This window comes from Strongyloides ratti, assembly GCF_001040885.1.
Source record: "Strongyloides ratti genome assembly S_ratti_ED321, chromosome : 2".
NCBI classification, from domain to species: Eukaryota; Metazoa; Nematoda; class Chromadorea; order Rhabditida; family Strongyloididae; genus Strongyloides; species Strongyloides ratti.
The window spans coordinates 341,894-361,295 of NC_037308.1; the positions used below are offsets into that span (position 1 = coordinate 341,894).

Here is a 19,402-nt window from a genome sequence, read left to right on the forward strand (position 1 = left end):
TTATTAAAAAAATAAATAAATAAAAATATATATATATACATATAAATTAAAAAGAGTTCAATATAAGAACATAAATATAAAAATCTCTCTTGGGCATTCTTTGTCATTAGGCTTTTTTAATTCAATTTAATTTCCTATCAATATAAATTATAATATATATATATATATTTTTCAAAATATATAATAATATTATGAGGAAAAAGCTTAGGTAAACTAAAATGTTATCCTTAATGATAAAAATTATATTCTATTTTAATTAATCTTTATTTTGAAATATTATATTACAAATAAAAGAAAAATCAAATCTTATTTTATTTTATTAAAGATATAATAATTATGATTGTATTATATATATATATATAAATATATTAATGAATAAGAAAAATTTTAATGATCAACTAAACCTATTTCCACCTTTATCTCAACTTTTATTATATTGCATCACTATAACTTTTGATTATTTTTGATAATTAAAAGAAAAGATATTTTATATTGTTGATTATAGAGAATATAAAATATTTAATAAAAGATATGTCAAACAAATATTATAAAAAAAAATTAAATATCATTTTTAAATATATTTGTTTAAATTGATATAGGAAAAAAAAATTAGAAACACATATACAAAAAAAAAAATATATATATATATATGTTGCTGTAAACATATATATTTATTTCCAAAAAAAGTGTCATTAATATTAAAGCTCCCTACTCAAAACTTTATAAACAAAAAAAGGGACCTTTTTGTGTCTTCATCAACATCAAAAAATGGAGGAAAATGGAGACAAATATGTTTTATATTTTGATATCTTTCTTCTATTACTATAATATAAAAAAAAATATATATCTTTTAATTCGTCTTATATATATGCAATAATACTTAATATGTTATTTTTAAAAAAAAAATACTTGAAAGTAAATCAGTTTTATATTTAATAGTCAACGAAATAAAGTTTGTTTTTTTTAATATAAGATAATTATCACGGTTTACTAATTTTTAAATTATTTAGAACCACCTTTTTTTCTCCATTTATTATTTCTTGATACATTTGTCATTCAAATTGAATGTAATTATCTATATTTTTTTTATTTTATTTAATTTGTTGGTGAAATAAACAAACTTCAAAATTGTATATAAATATTCTTTACAATTTCAAAATTATAAAAAGTACAAAAAAGAAAAATTTTTTTTTAAAAAAAAAAAACTAAAATAAAAATTGCACTTTTCCAATCATATTAAATCAAAGAATAAGATTTATCTGTTATCATGAAAAATCAAATTTTTATGTTTTTGTTTTTAGGTCATCTATAAAAATAATTAACAAAAAAAGGTATAGTTTATATGTATAAATATAATTGAAAAGAATATAAAATTTAAAATGATTAAAGAAAAGTATTATAATTATAAGATAGTTTATTTTTTAATATTACAATTTTATCTATTATTTTTTTCTAATAAAATATGTATAGGAATCTCTTCAGAAGTAAAAATAAATGGTAGTTTTTAAAAGTATAAAACTACAAAAAAAGTACTACTTGTTTTTTTTTTTACAGTTAAAAGAACAGAGTATCCAAAAATTTTATGTGTTATATTTTCTCATCCAACAAAAGAAACATCAACACTTAATCATATTATAAGAACATGGTTAGCACATTGTGATAAGGCTCTTTTTATTACTACCACAGGGGAAAAATTTCATGATAAGGGAGAAGGAGGAAAAAAGATGAGAATTGAGGTGATAAAAATATCATCTGAAGGAGGGAGAATGGATATTTTGAGAAAAACAATAAAATCTTTTAAGATTATATATAGTAAATTTTTTAATAATACCACTAAACAGGAATATGATTGGTTGTTAAAAGTTAATGATAACTCATTTGTTGTTATTGAAAATTTGAAAAAATTTTTAAAGAATAAAAATAAAAATGAAAATATATATTATGGATATAATAGTAATTTTAATAAAATAAATAAAAAAAAATTATTGAACAAAAAATATATTTCTGGTGGATCAGGATATGTAATTAGTAAAAATGGAATTAAAAATATATTTGAAAATAAAAAAAATTTTTTAGAAAATTGTAATGAAAAAATAGTTAATGGTTATGAAGATATTATAATTGGAATATGTTTTAAAAAATTAGGTATTAAAGGTGGTAATAGTAGAGATGAAAATGGTTTTGAAACATTCTTACCACCAGTAGTTAAAAAAAAATATAACTTAAACCTTTTAAAACATGAAGAAATGTTTAATTTGTTCCCTGGTAATAAATATGAATGTCAAAGAATGTCTCAATATCCCATTAGTTTTCATAATATAGTTTCAGAAAATTTTTATATATTAAATTATATATTTTATAAAAGTAAAGTAAATATTAATATTTATAATGAATAAGATAAACTATTTTCAAAAATAAATAATTTTTTTCTTTTTTATTAATATATATAACAATAATTACTATAATTTTAGTAATGTTATGTAAAAAGAAAATCAAAAAACATTAATCCTCGATCATTATTTTTTTTTTTTTTTTCTAAATATTATAATGAATAAAACAATAATAACAGTACATATACATATCATTTTGACATTTTCTTATATATTTATTAGATATCATCATAGATACCTTTTATCTTTGTTATATTTTCTTATTTACTTAACTTTTTTTTTTACTATTTTTTGATACAAATTACGAAAATATATATATTATTTAAATAATTAACAAGATATACCTTTTTGTTGTTGTTAAATTTTAAATAACACTTTTTTTTACTAAAAAAATATAGTATGTTCTCAATAAATTTATTAAAATAGGTTTAAAATATTTTTAAAAAGATTAAGTTAAGTTTAAAACATTTGTTCATTTCTAATATAATTTTATTATATAAAAAAATGAAGGGTAATAAGGAAGTAATAATTTTTAGCATCATAAAAAAATTAATGTGAAAAGTTTAACAAAATGGTATTTAGTTAAGATTAATTTTTAATTTATTACAAAGAATAAAAATTATTTATATCTTGGTTAAAGGCAAATAACATAATTAGTTCAAAGGTAATTGGTAAAAATAAATTACTATGACCTCTTTTTTTAACTTTCATTAGTTCATTTTTTCTTTCAAATTAAATACTATTTTTAAGAGTATCATTTTTCAAAAAACAAGGAATATATTTTAATTCGATTATCTTTTATTTGATAAGTATTAAACTAAACTCTTTTATAAAATTAAATGAAAAAAATTTTGTAATAATAATATATTTTGAAAAATTACTTTTGTATTTTAAAAAATTTAAAAAAAAAAAAGATTTTACAATATTTAAATAATATAATTCATCTGATGTCATAAAATAATCTTGTCAAATATAAATAAATATCTTTTTATTATTCACATTACAAAGATACATTTATTATTCTGAAACAAAAATAAAAAAAATTTAATATTAAAATTAAATATACCATTAAAATCTTTTTTTTTTTGTTATAAAACAAATAAACATTTTGTCATCTATATTTATTAAAAGATTACTTCATATTTCAAGGCCAAAATTTCTATTTTTTACAAAATATAAAACATTTACAAAATTTAATTTTGAATCATCATATTTTATCTCAATTTTAATATTTTTATTATCATAATTATAATATAGTGAATAATATTTTGACAATTCTTATCACAAAGATTGACATTGAATATAGGTATATTTTATTTCATTTACTTTTATCAATCTTCAATAGACAAGTACATTGCTTCACTGATATAATATTTCTTTTAGTTTTTGAAATATATATTTATATACTTGAAATTTAAAATAAAGTTTTTGATTAAATTTAAAATTGATTCTTATATAAATATCTTTCCTTAAATTAAAACCTTTTATTTATTTTATTATTTTATAAATGAAAAAGTCATACTTTTGAATTAAAATTAAACTATCACCTAGTTATAAGTAAATAAGAATATTTATCAAAATTTTTAAAACTTTTTAAAAGATTAATATTATTTTATATACTATTATAATCAATTTTTAATTTAGATAATAAATGATGCTGTTTTTAGATCGTTTCTTAATGACAGATATTGATATTCCATATCAATTTGCTAATTGTACCTATTTTAAATACCCACATGATTTGAAATATAGAGACTGTTCAATATCATTAGATATGACACCGTGTGAATCATTAAAAGTATGTTTAAAAAAAAAACTATTTCAAATAATAAATATTATTTGTTTTTTAGTGGATTCATTTGGCAAAAAATTTTAGAACTTATTTTTTAGCAATTATTCCCTTTTTTATATCCATATTTGCTATTATAATTAATTTATATTTGGTTTTTTGTTTAATTAATCATTGGAAAAAATGTACTTCTGATAATGGAAATGAATATGCTTCTAGTAAAAAGAAACAATTAATTTTTTTAATTAATAAAACAATCACATCTATTGTTGCATTAATAACATTTTATATTGTTTTATTAGTATGGAAATTTGGTTCATTACAATATTCTAGTGCTAGTTTATTTATTATTGTTGGTTCTTTAAGTTTTATTACATTAATAGGTATTTAAAAATAATAAAGTTTCTTTTTAATATATTTTTAATTTTAGGTTTCTATTTTGCTACAACACTCTTATTATATTTGGCAATTGTGAAACCTGTTTACTATAGAACAGTTGTTACTACTAGAAAATGTTATATTGTTGTTGGAATTATATGGGTTGCTGCATTTTCATTTTCTGTAATTTTTTTTTTTTAAATTACATTATAAATAATATTTTTAACTCTAGATATTAATTGGAATATTGGGAGCAACACTTTTTTATCATGATACGTCACCCATTTCATGTCAATTTAAAACATGTCAAGATCCTATAGCTATATCATTAACAATATTTCTTGGTATACTTTATATTTTTGTAATATTTGAATATATTGTAATGTTATATAAGATGCATAAATATACAAAAAAGAATAGTAAATTAACAGAAGTTATCCAAAATAATTCACCATCATTTTTAAATAAAGAAAATATAAATGATAAAGAAAGAAAATCTTCATCATCATCAATGTCAAATAATATTATAGCAATGAATCGTCTTTCTATTAACTTATGTATTTTTGCCTTATCTAAACTTCCTTTTTTAATTTTGGCAATAGTAACAACAGTAAATTTATATCATTTATCATCACTTGGTGAATTGACAAAAACACCATGTAAAACGTTTCATTTTGGTAAGATATATTTTGAAGTTGAAGCATTAGCATCTTCAGCAGCAATAATATGGATAGTTGGAATGATTTGTGATCCGATTATTGTTTTATCAACAGATAAAGGATTGAAAAAAGAACATAAGAAATACTTTAATTATCTTAAATGCAAAAAGTTTGACTGGAAACCATTACCATGTTTAATTAATAAGATGTAATATTTTTAAACTTAAAATAATTTTTATTTCATTATCTTTGATCTCATTTTTATTAAAATTGTCAATGAATATATTTTTTATTCAATATTCAAGCATATTTATGTTATTTTTGTTCTTTATTATTTTAAATATAAACTAGTTTGAAAATGATTTAAATTTTTATAATTAAGTAAAATCAAAATTAAATAATAATTTAACTAAATTTTCTTATTTTTTAAAAAAAAAGTTATATAATTCAAAATGATTTTTTTTATTTATGAATAATGTTAAACTATCAAAATTTCAATATCTTAAATTTTTATCACTTTAAAATTGATTGTTTAAACATTTTTAAATAAGTATATAAGAAATGATTTTTTTTTTATAAATTACCCACCAAGATCTATTTATTATAACTAATTTTATAAAGTATAAATAAAAAATGAGTATTTAAAAAAAATTATATAAAAGAGAAGGAAAAAAATATATACTAAAAAAACATAAAAAATATTTTTAATTTATAAAAAATACTAAAAATATTAAAGTTATTTTTAAGAATGTTAGTAGTAATATATTATTTATAATTGATAAATATATAAAACTATAATTTAATAATATAAAAAAAAACAATTTTTTTTAAATAAAATATCACTAATTATTATTTAAAATTTTATTTTATAAAAATATATAAATTGTTTTTAAAATCAATGTGATCAATATAAAGTATTATTTCTAAACTAAAAGTTAAAATTAGCTTAATTTTGATTTAATTAAAAATATGATGATTAATATTTATAATATTTCTTGTAACGTTAGAAAAGATAAAAAAAAGCAACATTTTTTAAGAAATACTTTCAAATGTTTCATAATATTTTAGAAGTATTTGTTTTATTTATAAAAGTCTGCTGAATAGTATAATAAGTTGATTATTTTTATAAAATTTATTAAAAAAATTAAATAAATGTTTCGTAATCTTTTTCAAATTTTTCAAATAATTCTTTTACATCTGTAGATAATAAATCTTTAAAATTACCAATAACTACTTTTAGAATACAATAATGAATAAAAACATATTGTTTTTCAGTCTGTATAGCATGTTGTCTCATGGTTCTAAGAAAGTTTATATATGAAATTCCATTATCAAGTTTTTTATTAGATATAACTTTTTCTAAATAATGTTCTATTGCTATTAAACAACCTGTTCTTCCTATTCCAGCTGAACAATGAACTACAATAGGTGTTGTATGATGCCTAACTGAATCTAATATTAATATTAATGGTTTTATATCTTTAGGTACTGACCTATCAGGCCAATTGGTCCAAGAATAATGACATATAAAATGAATCATAAATTCATTTTTATTTTCATAATTAATTTCAAGAAATGTTTTTGTAACTTCTTTACATTTATCTGATATTGGTCCAATTTCAAGACATTTAATAGTAATATTATTAAAAGTAATTTTACCACCTATAACATTTGGAAAATATAAAGCACATTTATTTTTATTATTTTCTATTGTATTACATAACATTACTATTGTTTCTACATTATTTTCTATAATCATTTTCCAAAAATCTTTTCGTGTTGTTAGTAATGGTCCCTGTGTAGCAATAAATTTATCTTTCATAAATGGTGTAGAGATATAATTTGCATGTATAAAATCAGTTGAATTACCTTCTTTTTTTATCTTAACTCTAAATTGATCATTCATTTTTACATCATTATAACGAATTTTTTCTTTATTTTGTGAATCATTAAAATTTTCAAAAGTTGCTTCATTATTTATTTGATTTTTTAAAAAAGTGCAATAATCACTAGCTAGAGAATAGACACCATGATTTAAAATTTCATAGCACCAATCTACAGCATATAATCCTTCAAATGACATTAATAGAAATTATAAAAAAAAAAAACAAATTGTTGAATTGTATAACAAAAATTATATTATTTATAATAAGATATTTAAATTTTTCTGATAAAAAAATTATTGTGATAAATTTATCATTTTATAAAACCAATTAACTGATAAAACTTTAAAGTTAAATTATTTATAATTTAAAAAATTACTAGACATAACATTATCAAACATAAATAATTTTAATAAGTATTTTAATGTTTTACTATAATATTTATTTTATAATTTTAATAAAAAAAAAATATTTATCATTAATTAAAAGATTAAGTCTAAAAATAATTTAAAAAAATAAAAATTTAAAAATTATCAAAAACTTTTAAACATGCTTCACTAGCTGGAATATCTGCATAACAATTTACATTATATCTATCATTCATATTCCATTTCACTATGTTAACACACTTTATAGGTACATTTGACTCGTTTTCGAAAGCCTTTTTAATTCTATCGAGTACAAACCATAAATGAAAATATAAATTTCTTTCATTTAAAGAATACTTATCAAAAATTTCTTTAGGGGTTTTTATTTTTGTTTGGTGAATAACAGAATCTTTGTCACATTCTCCAATAACAATTTTATTACTATTAAGCAATATAGTTTGCATGTACATTTTTGATAATTGATTTAATTTCCAAATAAAGTCTTCTTCATTAATGTGTGAAGGTCTTATTTTAATAATAACAGGATTATCTGTTTTTTTATCAACACAATGAATAATTGAGTTATATGCAATTTTTATAGATTTATCTTCACCTGAACCACTGGGACATTGTAATTCAGAAACATATACTCTTCTATATTGTTTCCAAACATGAATTCCATCAATAAAAACTTTTTTATTGTCAATACAATTTCTCTTTAAAAATGCAGCATATTTTAAAATTCTATCATATCTTAATTTACTAATAAAAGATTTATTTTGTTCTGATGCAATTTCACTATCAGTAGTAGATAATGTTATATTATCATTAGCAAATGATCTTTTTTTTTCCAAAGTATTACTATCTACCATTACAATAACATTATCAATTTTAATACACCATACATTAATAAGAGAATGATGTAAATGGGATGTAGCAAATTTTGTTAGTATACCACTGGAACAATAAAATTCGGCATTACAAAGTGATTTATCTAAAGTAGATGTAGAAATTTTCAAGTTATTTAAAATGTTTCTTCTTAAATTTAATTCCATATCAATTGTTTTATCCTCAAATAAAATTTTATGAGATTTAAGGTTTATGAAAAATGTATCCTGATTAATAAACTTTTCATATAAGTAACATTTGTTTTCAATTTTATTTTGAAGAACATTACCATTTCTATCTAATGAAAATTCACCAATACATATTGGTTTAGAAATATATTTATTAGAATACGTGAAAACCATTATAAAAATAAATTATAAATATCTAAAACATTTAATAAAAATTAAATAAAATATTATTTATCATATAATTTGTAATAGAAATAAGAAATAAAATATAAAATAATATAAATATTTTAACAAAATATTAAGAATCATAAAAAAAATCGTGAACAAAATATCAACAATCATAGAATCTCGTAAATAAAATGATCATGAAATAAATTAATACAATTATATATAATTTTTTATATATATTATATAAATTAAAGCTAAATTTCATATAAAGTAAATATTTATTAAGTAAAAGTTTATTATTATTAAAAAGATTTAATTATTAAAATTATATATATTAGAATATTTTTATGAAATGTCTTTTTTAAGTTAGTTGATAAGATGATATATAAACATTTATCCAATCTAAAAACTAAAATTTTTTTTTTGGAAAATTGTCAGTTAAATTAAAAAATTTAATGGTACAATTTTAATCATAGAAAATTAGAACACATTAAAATGAAGTAATATGTTTTATAATATTTGATTCATACAATATGTATATAGTACAAAGAAAATATATTATATTCCTAAAATTAAATAATTTTTATAAAATCTTTTTTAATTCGTAACTAAAAAATATATTCTTTAATATTAAGTTAATCCCTATAAAATATCATTTTTAGCTGCCCATATTTGACAATTAGCAGAGATAATCTATTGATATATATGTCATTTGATTTGTCTAATTTATCTCTATAAATTGACAAGAAAATTATGATAAAAAAAACATTTATTTACCGTTTTTTTATCAATTTATTACAATATTTTCTTTAAAATTTTCATTTCTCTCCCTAATTTTTTTGAGCTATTTTTTTCAGTCAAACAACAGACAAAATTTTTCCCAGAAACTTTATTAGTATTTCATTCAATTTTTGAAACACTTGTTGCTCTTTTAAACTCATTTTGGAAAATATTGCAAAATTCATCAATACAAAGCATTACAATAAATTAATAAAAGAAAAAAAGATAATATTTTAGTATTTTTTTATCATAATATTTTTATCAACTTATAGGGATGATTTAAACAAATAAAATAAGATCCATATTATTATATTATCTTTACTAATTGTTAAATAATATTAGCTTAAAGTGATCGTTTATAAATGAGTCCATTTTATATTGGATAACCTAATAAAATAAAATATAACATTTATATAATTCTTTGGGATAAAATATATTTTTGAAAGATAATATTCGATTATTTTAACAATAAACATTTTATAAAAAATCTTAACTACAAAAAAGATTATTCAAGTACTTTTCTTAGATATATCATATAAAAAAAATTATATTTAAATTATAAATGATATAAAAATTTATTTTAATATTAAGAAAAATATAATTTTTCAAATTATAATTTGTAAATTACTACTATTTATAAAAATTTTTCTTGATATTTAAAACTTTATTTCTTAAAAATGTCGCGAAAATGTTTGAAAAAAAAGCGGAAATAATCAACAACTAAACTAAAACATTTATTTATTAATGTTAGAATATTAAAAAAGACTAGATTTTATTTTAAAAACTATTATGATCTTAAACCACACGTTCAAGATGTTATAAAAATGTATTATTTATTTTAAGTATAGTCTTTGTTATATGTTGCTTTTTTTTTATTGTGAATGAGATATTCATTCACAACATACTTCCATTAATTTTCATGAATCATTTTAATGTTTAATTTAAATTTATGTCAAAATTTCAATAAATCATAATTATTTTCTGGATGTCCAAATTTTGTATAAAATTCAAATGAAGCTTAAAAAATTTAGAAAAAATTATATTTATTCCTTGTAATCGAATATGTCTTGTAATAAAATCAGAGAGGAAAAAAAAAACAATAAAAATTGGAATATCAAAATACATGATTGTACTATAGGTAACAGGATAATGTATATAAATTTCACTTTAATAAACTTTTTTTTTTTAAATAAAACATTTACAATTATAAAAAATTAAATTTAATCAATTTGAAGAATTTATTAAATGAAAATTTAACTAAAATACTTTGAATCCAAATAAAAATGACTTTTGTTATGAGAAACTTTAATTTAATTTGAAAAGTTACAAAAACTAACTTATTAAATTTTTAAGAAAAAGTGAGGTAATTTTCATGATTACCTATATAAATTTCTTTTATATGATATAATTTTTATAACAAAAAAAGGTATTATAAATTTTTTTTAATTGTTAATTTATTGTTCGAAAGTACACATCATTTATATTTTTATAAGAAGAAAGAATAATATTTTTATTTTTTATAAATAAAAATAAATATTTTGATATGGGATCATATTTTTTTTATGTTTTATCAATTATTTTAAGCCGTAATTTTTTTTTGTACTTTAAAAATAATTTTTTCATAGTCAGAAATATTTTATAGTGATACATTTTTAAAAATAACATTAAACATAAGAATATTTATTTTTATTGTTTTTTTTTAGAAATTTATCTGTTAAGTTTATTTTTACACCAGAAAATTTGGATGATTTATAATATTAAACGACATATATTTATATTATTTTTAAAAGAAAGTTAGTATTTATATTAAAAAAAAAATTTAAATGTTTAATATTAGATTAGCCTTTGATTCATTTTGTACTGTATTTTGATTATTGATTAAAACTTCAAACAAAAAATTTTTTTTATTTAAAATAACATCTTACTTGATATTTTTTATTTCTCATAATATAGTAGCCATATTTTGAAAATATTAATAATAAATTGAAAAATATATATGAATATCATGTTAATTATCAACTAAAAGTTGTTGTTCCTTAATTTTAATGTAGCTTATTTGATTACTATTAACAAAATCTCATAAAAACATATCATAAATTAAAATTATTTATTAGACTTTAATAATAAAAAAAATTGTGATATATCTAATTGGGGGGATATACAATAATTATGTAACAGCTCATATTCACAAATAATATACCGATGAACGTTTTTATGCTTACAAACTATATAAACATTACATTTAAAATTTTTAAACTATGTATATATATTAGATTTCAATGAAATTTAAAGAGCTGTCATTGCCGAGATAAAAAATTTCTAATACAAAACAAATATTTTTTAAAATACCAAATTATGTAATTTTATTTTTAACATCAATTTACATTATAATCATTAGGGTAAAGTATTTTTTTTCTTTACAAATTTGTAACCAATAACTTTTCTTGGCTTAAAATAAAGATTATAATAATTATTTCTTTACAATATTTCATTAATACAGTTGACTAGAAAAAAAAATTTTTGATATTAAAGTTAAAAACAATGTTTTTTTTAATCAACAATATTTCTTATATAACAAAACTAAAATATATTTTTATATACATTTTATCAATAAATTAATATATTCCCCAGAAATACACACAAAAACCTTTTGAATTTTATTCAAGAAAATAATAATTTGACAATTTATAAATCTTTTAATGACAAATTATAAATTTATACTTTTCAAATGCTTAAAAATTTTTTTCTTAGTTTCAAAAGATTAAAAAACACTAATTAATTTTTTAAAAAAAATTCCAAACAAATATTTTTATCATAAAATTTCAAGCATTTTGACTAGTTTAATCTATCAAACAATAAATTTTTTTTATATTACTTAATAATTTGTAATATAATATATTTACTTTATAAATTCATTATAATTATATTTTACCTTTACAACTTTATCTGATAATATTTTAAAGAATAAAAAAAAAGTGTCTTTTTAATAAAACATATTTTTCCCTTAATATTTATAAATTTAACTGTTAAAAAAAATTTGTATTTAGATTATAATTTGATAATCAAAAGAAGATATTTTTTATAAATGTTATTAATACCTTTATATATATCGTCTCAATCGTATATTTATAACTAAAAAAATAATTTTTTAAAAAAAAAAGTTAATTATAGAAATTTTTTGAAGTGAATAATTGTTTAAAATAAGATTCTGTTAATGACATGGTATAACATATAAATTTGATTTATAAACATTTAAAGCTAAAAAATTTAAAAAACAAACTTAATAATTATATAAATTATAAAAATAGAAATATTTTTAAATTTAATTTGTAGTTTCATACACAGATAGCATAGTTGATTATTAATATATTCATGATAAAAAAAAATTGTAAACTAAGCTTTTTAATAAGATAAATTAAAACTATATTAATATTTTTACAAAACAATTAATTTAATATTTAAATGAAAATTCATTTTTAGTTTAAAAATATATTATTATATAAATTAATACGATTTTTTAAATTAATATATTAAATCATAAATGTCGAATATTTAGATAAACTATATGTATATATCATTTAAAAAGTAATATTAAAAAAAAACAGTTAATTTGATATAACTTTTTTAGAAAACTTTTAAGTTACTTAAAATATGTATATAATAATAAGATTTTTTTATTAACTTAAAGTAAAAACAATGTATTCTTTTTTAATTGAATAAGAATCAATTTTATAAATAAAAATAATAACTATATTAATACTCAAGAATGTTCTTATATAAAATCATGTAATATAAACATAAATAAAAGTTTATTAACGAAAGTGCATTTTTCATATTCATTAGATTTAAAATTTTTTATTTACAAAAAAATACGAAAGTAATATTTTCAAATATTAAAGAAAATTGTTAAAATGATATCATATACTTGAATAAAGTATATTGAAAACAAAATATTATAATATTAATAAATAAATTTAATGATAAAATAATATCTAAGTTAATTAAAAATGTACATAGTTATATATGTATAAAAAAATTATAAATAAACACAAAATACTGTATATAATAATTTATTTAACAAAAAAGCTAAGCTGCTATATAAAATATATTAATTTAACTGCAATGTATTAAAAAATATTTGTTTACATATATCTTTAAGTAGAAATATATTTCAATGAGATCACTATTTTCTATTTTTTTTTTTTATTTAAAAATATGTTTTAAAGGCAATATAACAAGTTAATTGTTAGCAATTGTTGCAAAATTTTTGAGATCACTAAAAACTTGAGTAAAAAATGTAGCTGATGTATTCAATTGTAGCATATCTCCAGAATATTTATTAACTATCTGAACACACATATCCCAAAATTTCGAACGATCCTAAAATATTGTATTATAAAACGGTATAAAAAAAAAGTTTTAAAATTACTTGTTGTGAAATGAATGGTTTTAATGGATAACTAATTTCATTACCCATGTAACTATAACTAATAAATAAACAAGTAAAGACAATCATTTGAAGATCTTCTAAATTATTTACAGGAAATGTTTCTTCATCATTAAGCATTGATCTTAAAAGCATAAAAAAGAATACCATATTAGCTGGATTTAAAAATGCAATATCTTGCCAACCCTAAATATATAATAATTAAATTATTTAATAATTAATTATACCTGAACAATTAAAGATCTATCAACACTTCTTAACCACATTGTTAATTGATTAGAAAAAAAATCTGGTACTTTATGAGAACATTTAGTTGTTATCAATAATGAAACACCTTTCAATAATTCAGTTGTTGATGCTTGTATAATTGTCCTTTTTCTTGTCTTATCTATAACATTATTATCATTTTTAATACCAAAATTAAATATTGCAGTATTATATAAATTTGAATTATTATTTCTATTTGTTAAATTAACATTTTTTAATGGTTTAGATAAATTATTTTCAATATTTTGACTTAATTTTTTATCATAATCATTAACTGTTGAGGATAATTTTAAATTATTTTTAAATTTATTTTCAATATTATAACTATCACGATTTATAATCATATTTCCATTTTCTTCTGTACGCATGACTGTTGATTTTGATCTTGTCATAGCTAAAATATGATCACGAACTTTGGAACTTCCTTTTTTTATATTATTTATTGGTACAGACATTATTCTACTTGACAAAATTGATTCTTTTTTTCTAGTACAAATAAATTTTTCATTAGTATTTAAAGGGCATATATTATTTAAAATATTATTATTTCTTTCATCTATTTCAAGATAAGATTCATTAGATGTTATTCCTTTTCTGGATATTACAATACCGCTATCACCTGAAGAGGAATTTGATGCAGTTGAAGAGTATGCTGATAATTGATCATTTGATGAATTGATTGAAAAACTTGAATTAAATGTTAAAGAAGCAGCAGAATCATGAGATTTTGATAAAGCAGATGACACTGAACTAGAGGATGATAGTCTATTTATATTTCTTTTTTCTTTATTAGGAATTCCCGTAGTTGTTTTTTTGGCAAAGTTCCATGCAATACCAAGCATAGAAGAAGATGAAGAAAGAGATAAATGTCGATTTTTAGAGTCAAATAAAAAATTATTATTTTTATTTTTTGAATTACCAGGTGTAACAAATAAATGATTGTATGCTGATGTATTATTTCGCTTTATTAAATTTTCTCTTCCATCAATAGAAGTTGGAGAGGAAGAAGTTGAAGATAATGTTGCACCCATAATTTAAAAAAAAAAAATTCACAAATATATTAATTTTGTTTTTTTAATATACTATATTTAGAAGTGCCTTTTCATTAGTATTAATAAGTTTTTCAAACCCGTGACGTTAATACTAAAAATATTTTAATTATTATATATAATTTAAAAAAAAAAATGTATATACATTTAAGTATAAGATTTAATAAAAAAAAATTATAATTTGTAAAATAAAAAAAAAAAAAAAAATTATTGAGTATATAATAAAAGAGACACTATGACATATAAAAATACAATAAAAAAATTTAAAACATTAAAAGAGATAAAAGAGATAAAATATTTAAAGTATAATGTTATGAGGGGAAAGAAAACTAACATGTTGGCTTCCTTTCTTATTAGTTAGCCATTTATTTTTCTATTTTAAAAGAAGAACAGTACTGATGATATAGTCATGCTTAAGAATATGGAATTGCGTATATATATATATATATATATATATATATATAGTAAAAGCCGCTGGGTACGCTATATTATACTTATATATGAAACAAAATGAATCCTCCACTTTATAGAAGGTTGTTATCATTAAAAGCATTTATATTTCTTTATAACATAGTTTAAACAAAATATGATAATTATTATTTATGAGAAGCAAATGATATTTAAAATAAATAATATTTATAATATCATTTAAAGATTTATATGTTTAAAAAGGTTAAATAATATAATCTAAAAAAAAATAATAATAAAGAAAATAACTAACTCATAATTTTAAAAATGGATTATAGTATATCATAATATATTTTGTTATTTATCCAACATTCAATAAAATCTTTATTTCATTTTATTTCATTTATTTAAGGCTATTTGATGAGGATAATTTAATAGATATCATGATGTTTTTTTTTAATGTAACTAAATTTAGATATAAAAAAATATAATAAAAATTTTTAAACTTCCTACGTAAAAGATAAATAATAAAAGTAAAAGCTATTTGTTATATAAATCTACATAAAAAATTTTATATAAGAAATTGAAAAAAATTATTTTAATATATTATAAACTTTTAATAAATATTATTTTATTTCAAAAATTAAAATATAATTTTATAATAAATTTTCAAGTAATGAAACATTATTAAAATACTATGTCACAATAGATTACAAAATTATTATTTTAGCCTTTATTGTCTACTTGTATTATCATCATGTAAAAAGGAAATAAAAGTGAATTTTATTTTTATCAATAGAATTAATTGATTCTCAACTAGTGTTATTGAGCTATACTTAAAAATACATATGAATCATCATTATTAATTAAAATAAAGTATTAAAAGAAATGTTTTTGAGAATATAAATATAAAAGAAAAGATGTAGTAAACAAATATAATATCTATAAAACCAATTATATTTCTATATAATTAAAACTAACATAGTTAGATCTTTGTATAAAATTATTATATAAGGAAATATAGAGAAATAAAAGCAGTTACCCCAATTTATATCTTAAAATGTATACATTGGGTACATTTTATGTCTAAACAATTCTCATAAAATAGATTTTAGTATGTATTTTAAGTCATGAAGCTTAAAGATAAGTTTTATAGATAATCTCTTCAAAATATGATTTTTACTTTTAAAAGTATTATATATATAAGAATTGACTATTTTGTATGGTTAAATAAAGATAAAATTGTAAAAAAAAATTTTTTTTTTCTTCCAACTTAAGCCAATCCCATGTTGGTTAAGATTAACTATATCAAAGTTGGATGCTTTTCTACTTCCACTAACTATTAATTTATCTTACTTTTCTACTGATAAACGTAATCAAATTTTGACAACCTAGTATATGCTATTTGATGGAAATTTATTTCTGTGACATCCTCCATATTTGTATTCATATTTATCATGCTCCAAAAATGATGGATATAAATATATATATATATATGTCTAATAGTCACAAAAAAAAATAAATTTTTTTTACTATAATAAAAATAGAATTAAAAAGTTATTAGTCAAAATAAAAATTTATTTATAAAATAATATTGTAAGAAAAATAAATTATTTATGTAATAACAACAAATGTTTTTTTTTTACCATAAAGTATAAAGAAAATATTTTATTTTATATATTTTAATTATAAAAAGAGAATCATAATATCATATATAAGTTTTAAAAAAATTATTCAGAATTTTAAAATATAACGAACTAAAATCAACTTAAATTAAAATAATTTCCCATAAAAAAATTTTTTTTAACAATTTAAAATATTTCTTAATCAACATTTTTAATCTTTCAATATTTGTATTTTAATTAACATCAAAAATTTATGATACAATTTATAGATACATTTATATTATATTCATTTTAATTGTTATAGAAATTTAAAATCAAAAATAAAGTTATAAAATTAATATTAAGAAAAATATAGTTCTATAGAAAAATGTTTATATTCTTTAGAATTAAAAATGACTCTATTTACATGTTTTTTTTTTTTGAACAATTTTGAATAGTGGTACATTTTTACTTAGAAATAGATTGCTTTAAATAATGATTATATTTTAGATAACAAACATTTTAACTATTTCTTTGAAACATAAGACAATTATGTAAAAGTTTTAGAATATTTTGTCTCTCAAAATGATAAATAATACCATCTATATAATAAATATATTATTTGCTATACATTTATTTTTAAAATAAGAAAAATAAATATTTTACAAAAATTAAAGAAAACATAAAAACAATTAAATATATAAAACTATAGTATGGGTAAATTAAAAAGATATATTATTATTAAATAATTTTAATAACATTTTAAAAACATTTTTATATATTAAAAATAAATAATTTTAACATAATCTGATAATTTAACATTAATCTTTTTTTAAATTATATTTTGAATGTATGAAAAATAATATTACTATATACGATTGATATTTTATTTTTTAATAATTCATAATTTAATTTTTTATAATAAAGTATTGCCACAAAAAAGCATTTTATATTAAATAAGAAAAAAAAAAATATAAATATATAGTATTAGTTGTTATTTTTTTAAAAGTTTAAATTAAAAAATAATGCATTTATCAAAAAGAAGAATATATATATAAATTTTTATTCATTGGAAAATATGAATGTTTTTTTTTTTTAAATTGTTATGTAAATAATTTTTTTTTTGTTTTTATCAAATCTATATGCATATATACGAATTAAATGATATCTATAGATAATATGTTGTGGAATAAAATATAATAATTTTTTTATCTGTTCTAAAAAATAATTAGAGATTTATCAATAATATAAGAATTGTTTGCTTAAAAATAATATTATCTAATATTTGTTTATTTGACAGTAGATACTTAAATGTGTGTAAACTTTATTTCCTCATATTATAATCATATTAAAATTTACATCTAGTTTAATGAAAAGGTATTATTATTAAATTATTATCATAATGTAAATATTTCTATCTATTTCCGTAACTATTTACTCTCATAAAAAATTATTCAAAAAAAAAAAATATATATATATATATATATATATTACATAGCATTATTCTTTTCACTACAAAATATTTATAATATAAAAATATATAATGTATATATAATTCATTTAAAATGTTACAAAATATAAAAAAAAAAAATTTTTTTATTTACATATTTTTAATGGTATACTTATTTTGGCATTACATTTTTTTTTAGTTAAAGAAATGAAAAATATACTTAAGATATAAAAATAATTTGTTAATGTTAAAATAACATTTAATGGTTGGTATCATTATCTATCAAAAAGGATAAGTATTTTAAATATAAAAATAATTTTATACTTAAAAAAGTTTTGTTAATGTATAGGTTATTTTATTTTAATAGATATATATATTTATCTTTTTATGACTAAAATTGTATTTGAAATGAAGAAAATTACTCTATTTATTAATACGGAAATATATTTTAATATTTTATATTAAAATAATTTAATTTTATACTAGATGCATATATTATATAGGGATATTTATAAAGTTGTCAAAATTGAATATTTAAATATTTTTGAATATAAAGATATTTTAAATTATTTATAAAAGATTATAATATTATGTTATACAATTATTAAAATTTTATATTAATATAATTAATATATGATAAATTACTTTAATGTTAAAAATAACATTATTTATAGACTTTTTCTTTA

General features: G+C 17.2%; 5 protein-coding genes across 5 annotated transcripts; 2 read left to right on the forward strand and 3 right to left on the reverse strand.

Annotated features, from left to right (window-relative positions):
• Positions 1-1,379: 1,379 nt before the first annotated feature.
• On the forward strand, positions 1,380-2,396 carry SRAE_2000008900 (Glycoprotein-N-acetylgalactosamine 3-beta-galactosyltransferase 1; the record flags this gene model as incomplete). Its single annotated transcript, XM_024650876.1, has 2 exons — positions 1,380-1,497; positions 1,555-2,396. The coding sequence occupies 2 exons, from the start codon at positions 1,380-1,382 to the stop codon at positions 2,394-2,396; spliced, it is 960 nt and encodes a 319-aa protein (XP_024504609.1).
• Positions 2,397-4,068: 1,672 nt separating this feature from the next.
• SRAE_2000009000 (G protein-coupled receptor, rhodopsin-like family and GPCR, rhodopsin-like, 7TM domain-containing protein) lies at positions 4,069-5,428 on the forward strand (the record flags this gene model as incomplete). Its single annotated transcript, XM_024650877.1, has 4 exons — positions 4,069-4,188; positions 4,241-4,562; positions 4,610-4,740; positions 4,790-5,428. The coding sequence occupies 4 exons, from the start codon at positions 4,069-4,071 to the stop codon at positions 5,426-5,428; spliced, it is 1,212 nt and encodes a 403-aa protein (XP_024504610.1).
• Positions 5,429-6,360: 932 nt separating this feature from the next.
• SRAE_2000009100 (Protein-tyrosine phosphatase, receptor/non-receptor type domain and Protein-tyrosine/Dual specificity phosphatase domain and Protein-tyrosine phosphatase, catalytic domain-containing protein) lies at positions 6,361-7,299 on the reverse strand (the record flags this gene model as incomplete). The annotated part of the gene is made up of 2 exons (XM_024650878.1): positions 6,361-6,878; positions 6,936-7,299. The coding sequence occupies 2 exons, from the start codon at positions 7,297-7,299 to the stop codon at positions 6,361-6,363; spliced, it is 882 nt and encodes a 293-aa protein (XP_024504611.1).
• Positions 7,300-7,622: 323 nt separating this feature from the next.
• Positions 7,623-8,717, reverse strand: SRAE_2000009200 (Hypothetical protein; the record flags this gene model as incomplete). Its single annotated transcript, XM_024650879.1, has 1 exon — positions 7,623-8,717. The coding sequence occupies one exon, from the start codon at positions 8,715-8,717 to the stop codon at positions 7,623-7,625; it is 1,095 nt and encodes a 364-aa protein (XP_024504612.1).
• A 5,013-nt stretch (positions 8,718-13,730) lies between these two features.
• Positions 13,731-15,236, reverse strand: SRAE_2000009300 (Cdk5 activator-like protein; the record flags this gene model as incomplete). Its single annotated transcript, XM_024650880.1, has 3 exons — positions 13,731-13,871; positions 13,921-14,124; positions 14,166-15,236. 3 exons carry the CDS (start codon positions 15,234-15,236, stop codon positions 13,731-13,733), a joined length of 1,416 nt encoding a protein of 471 aa, XP_024504613.1.
• Positions 15,237-19,402: the final 4,166 nt, after the last annotated feature.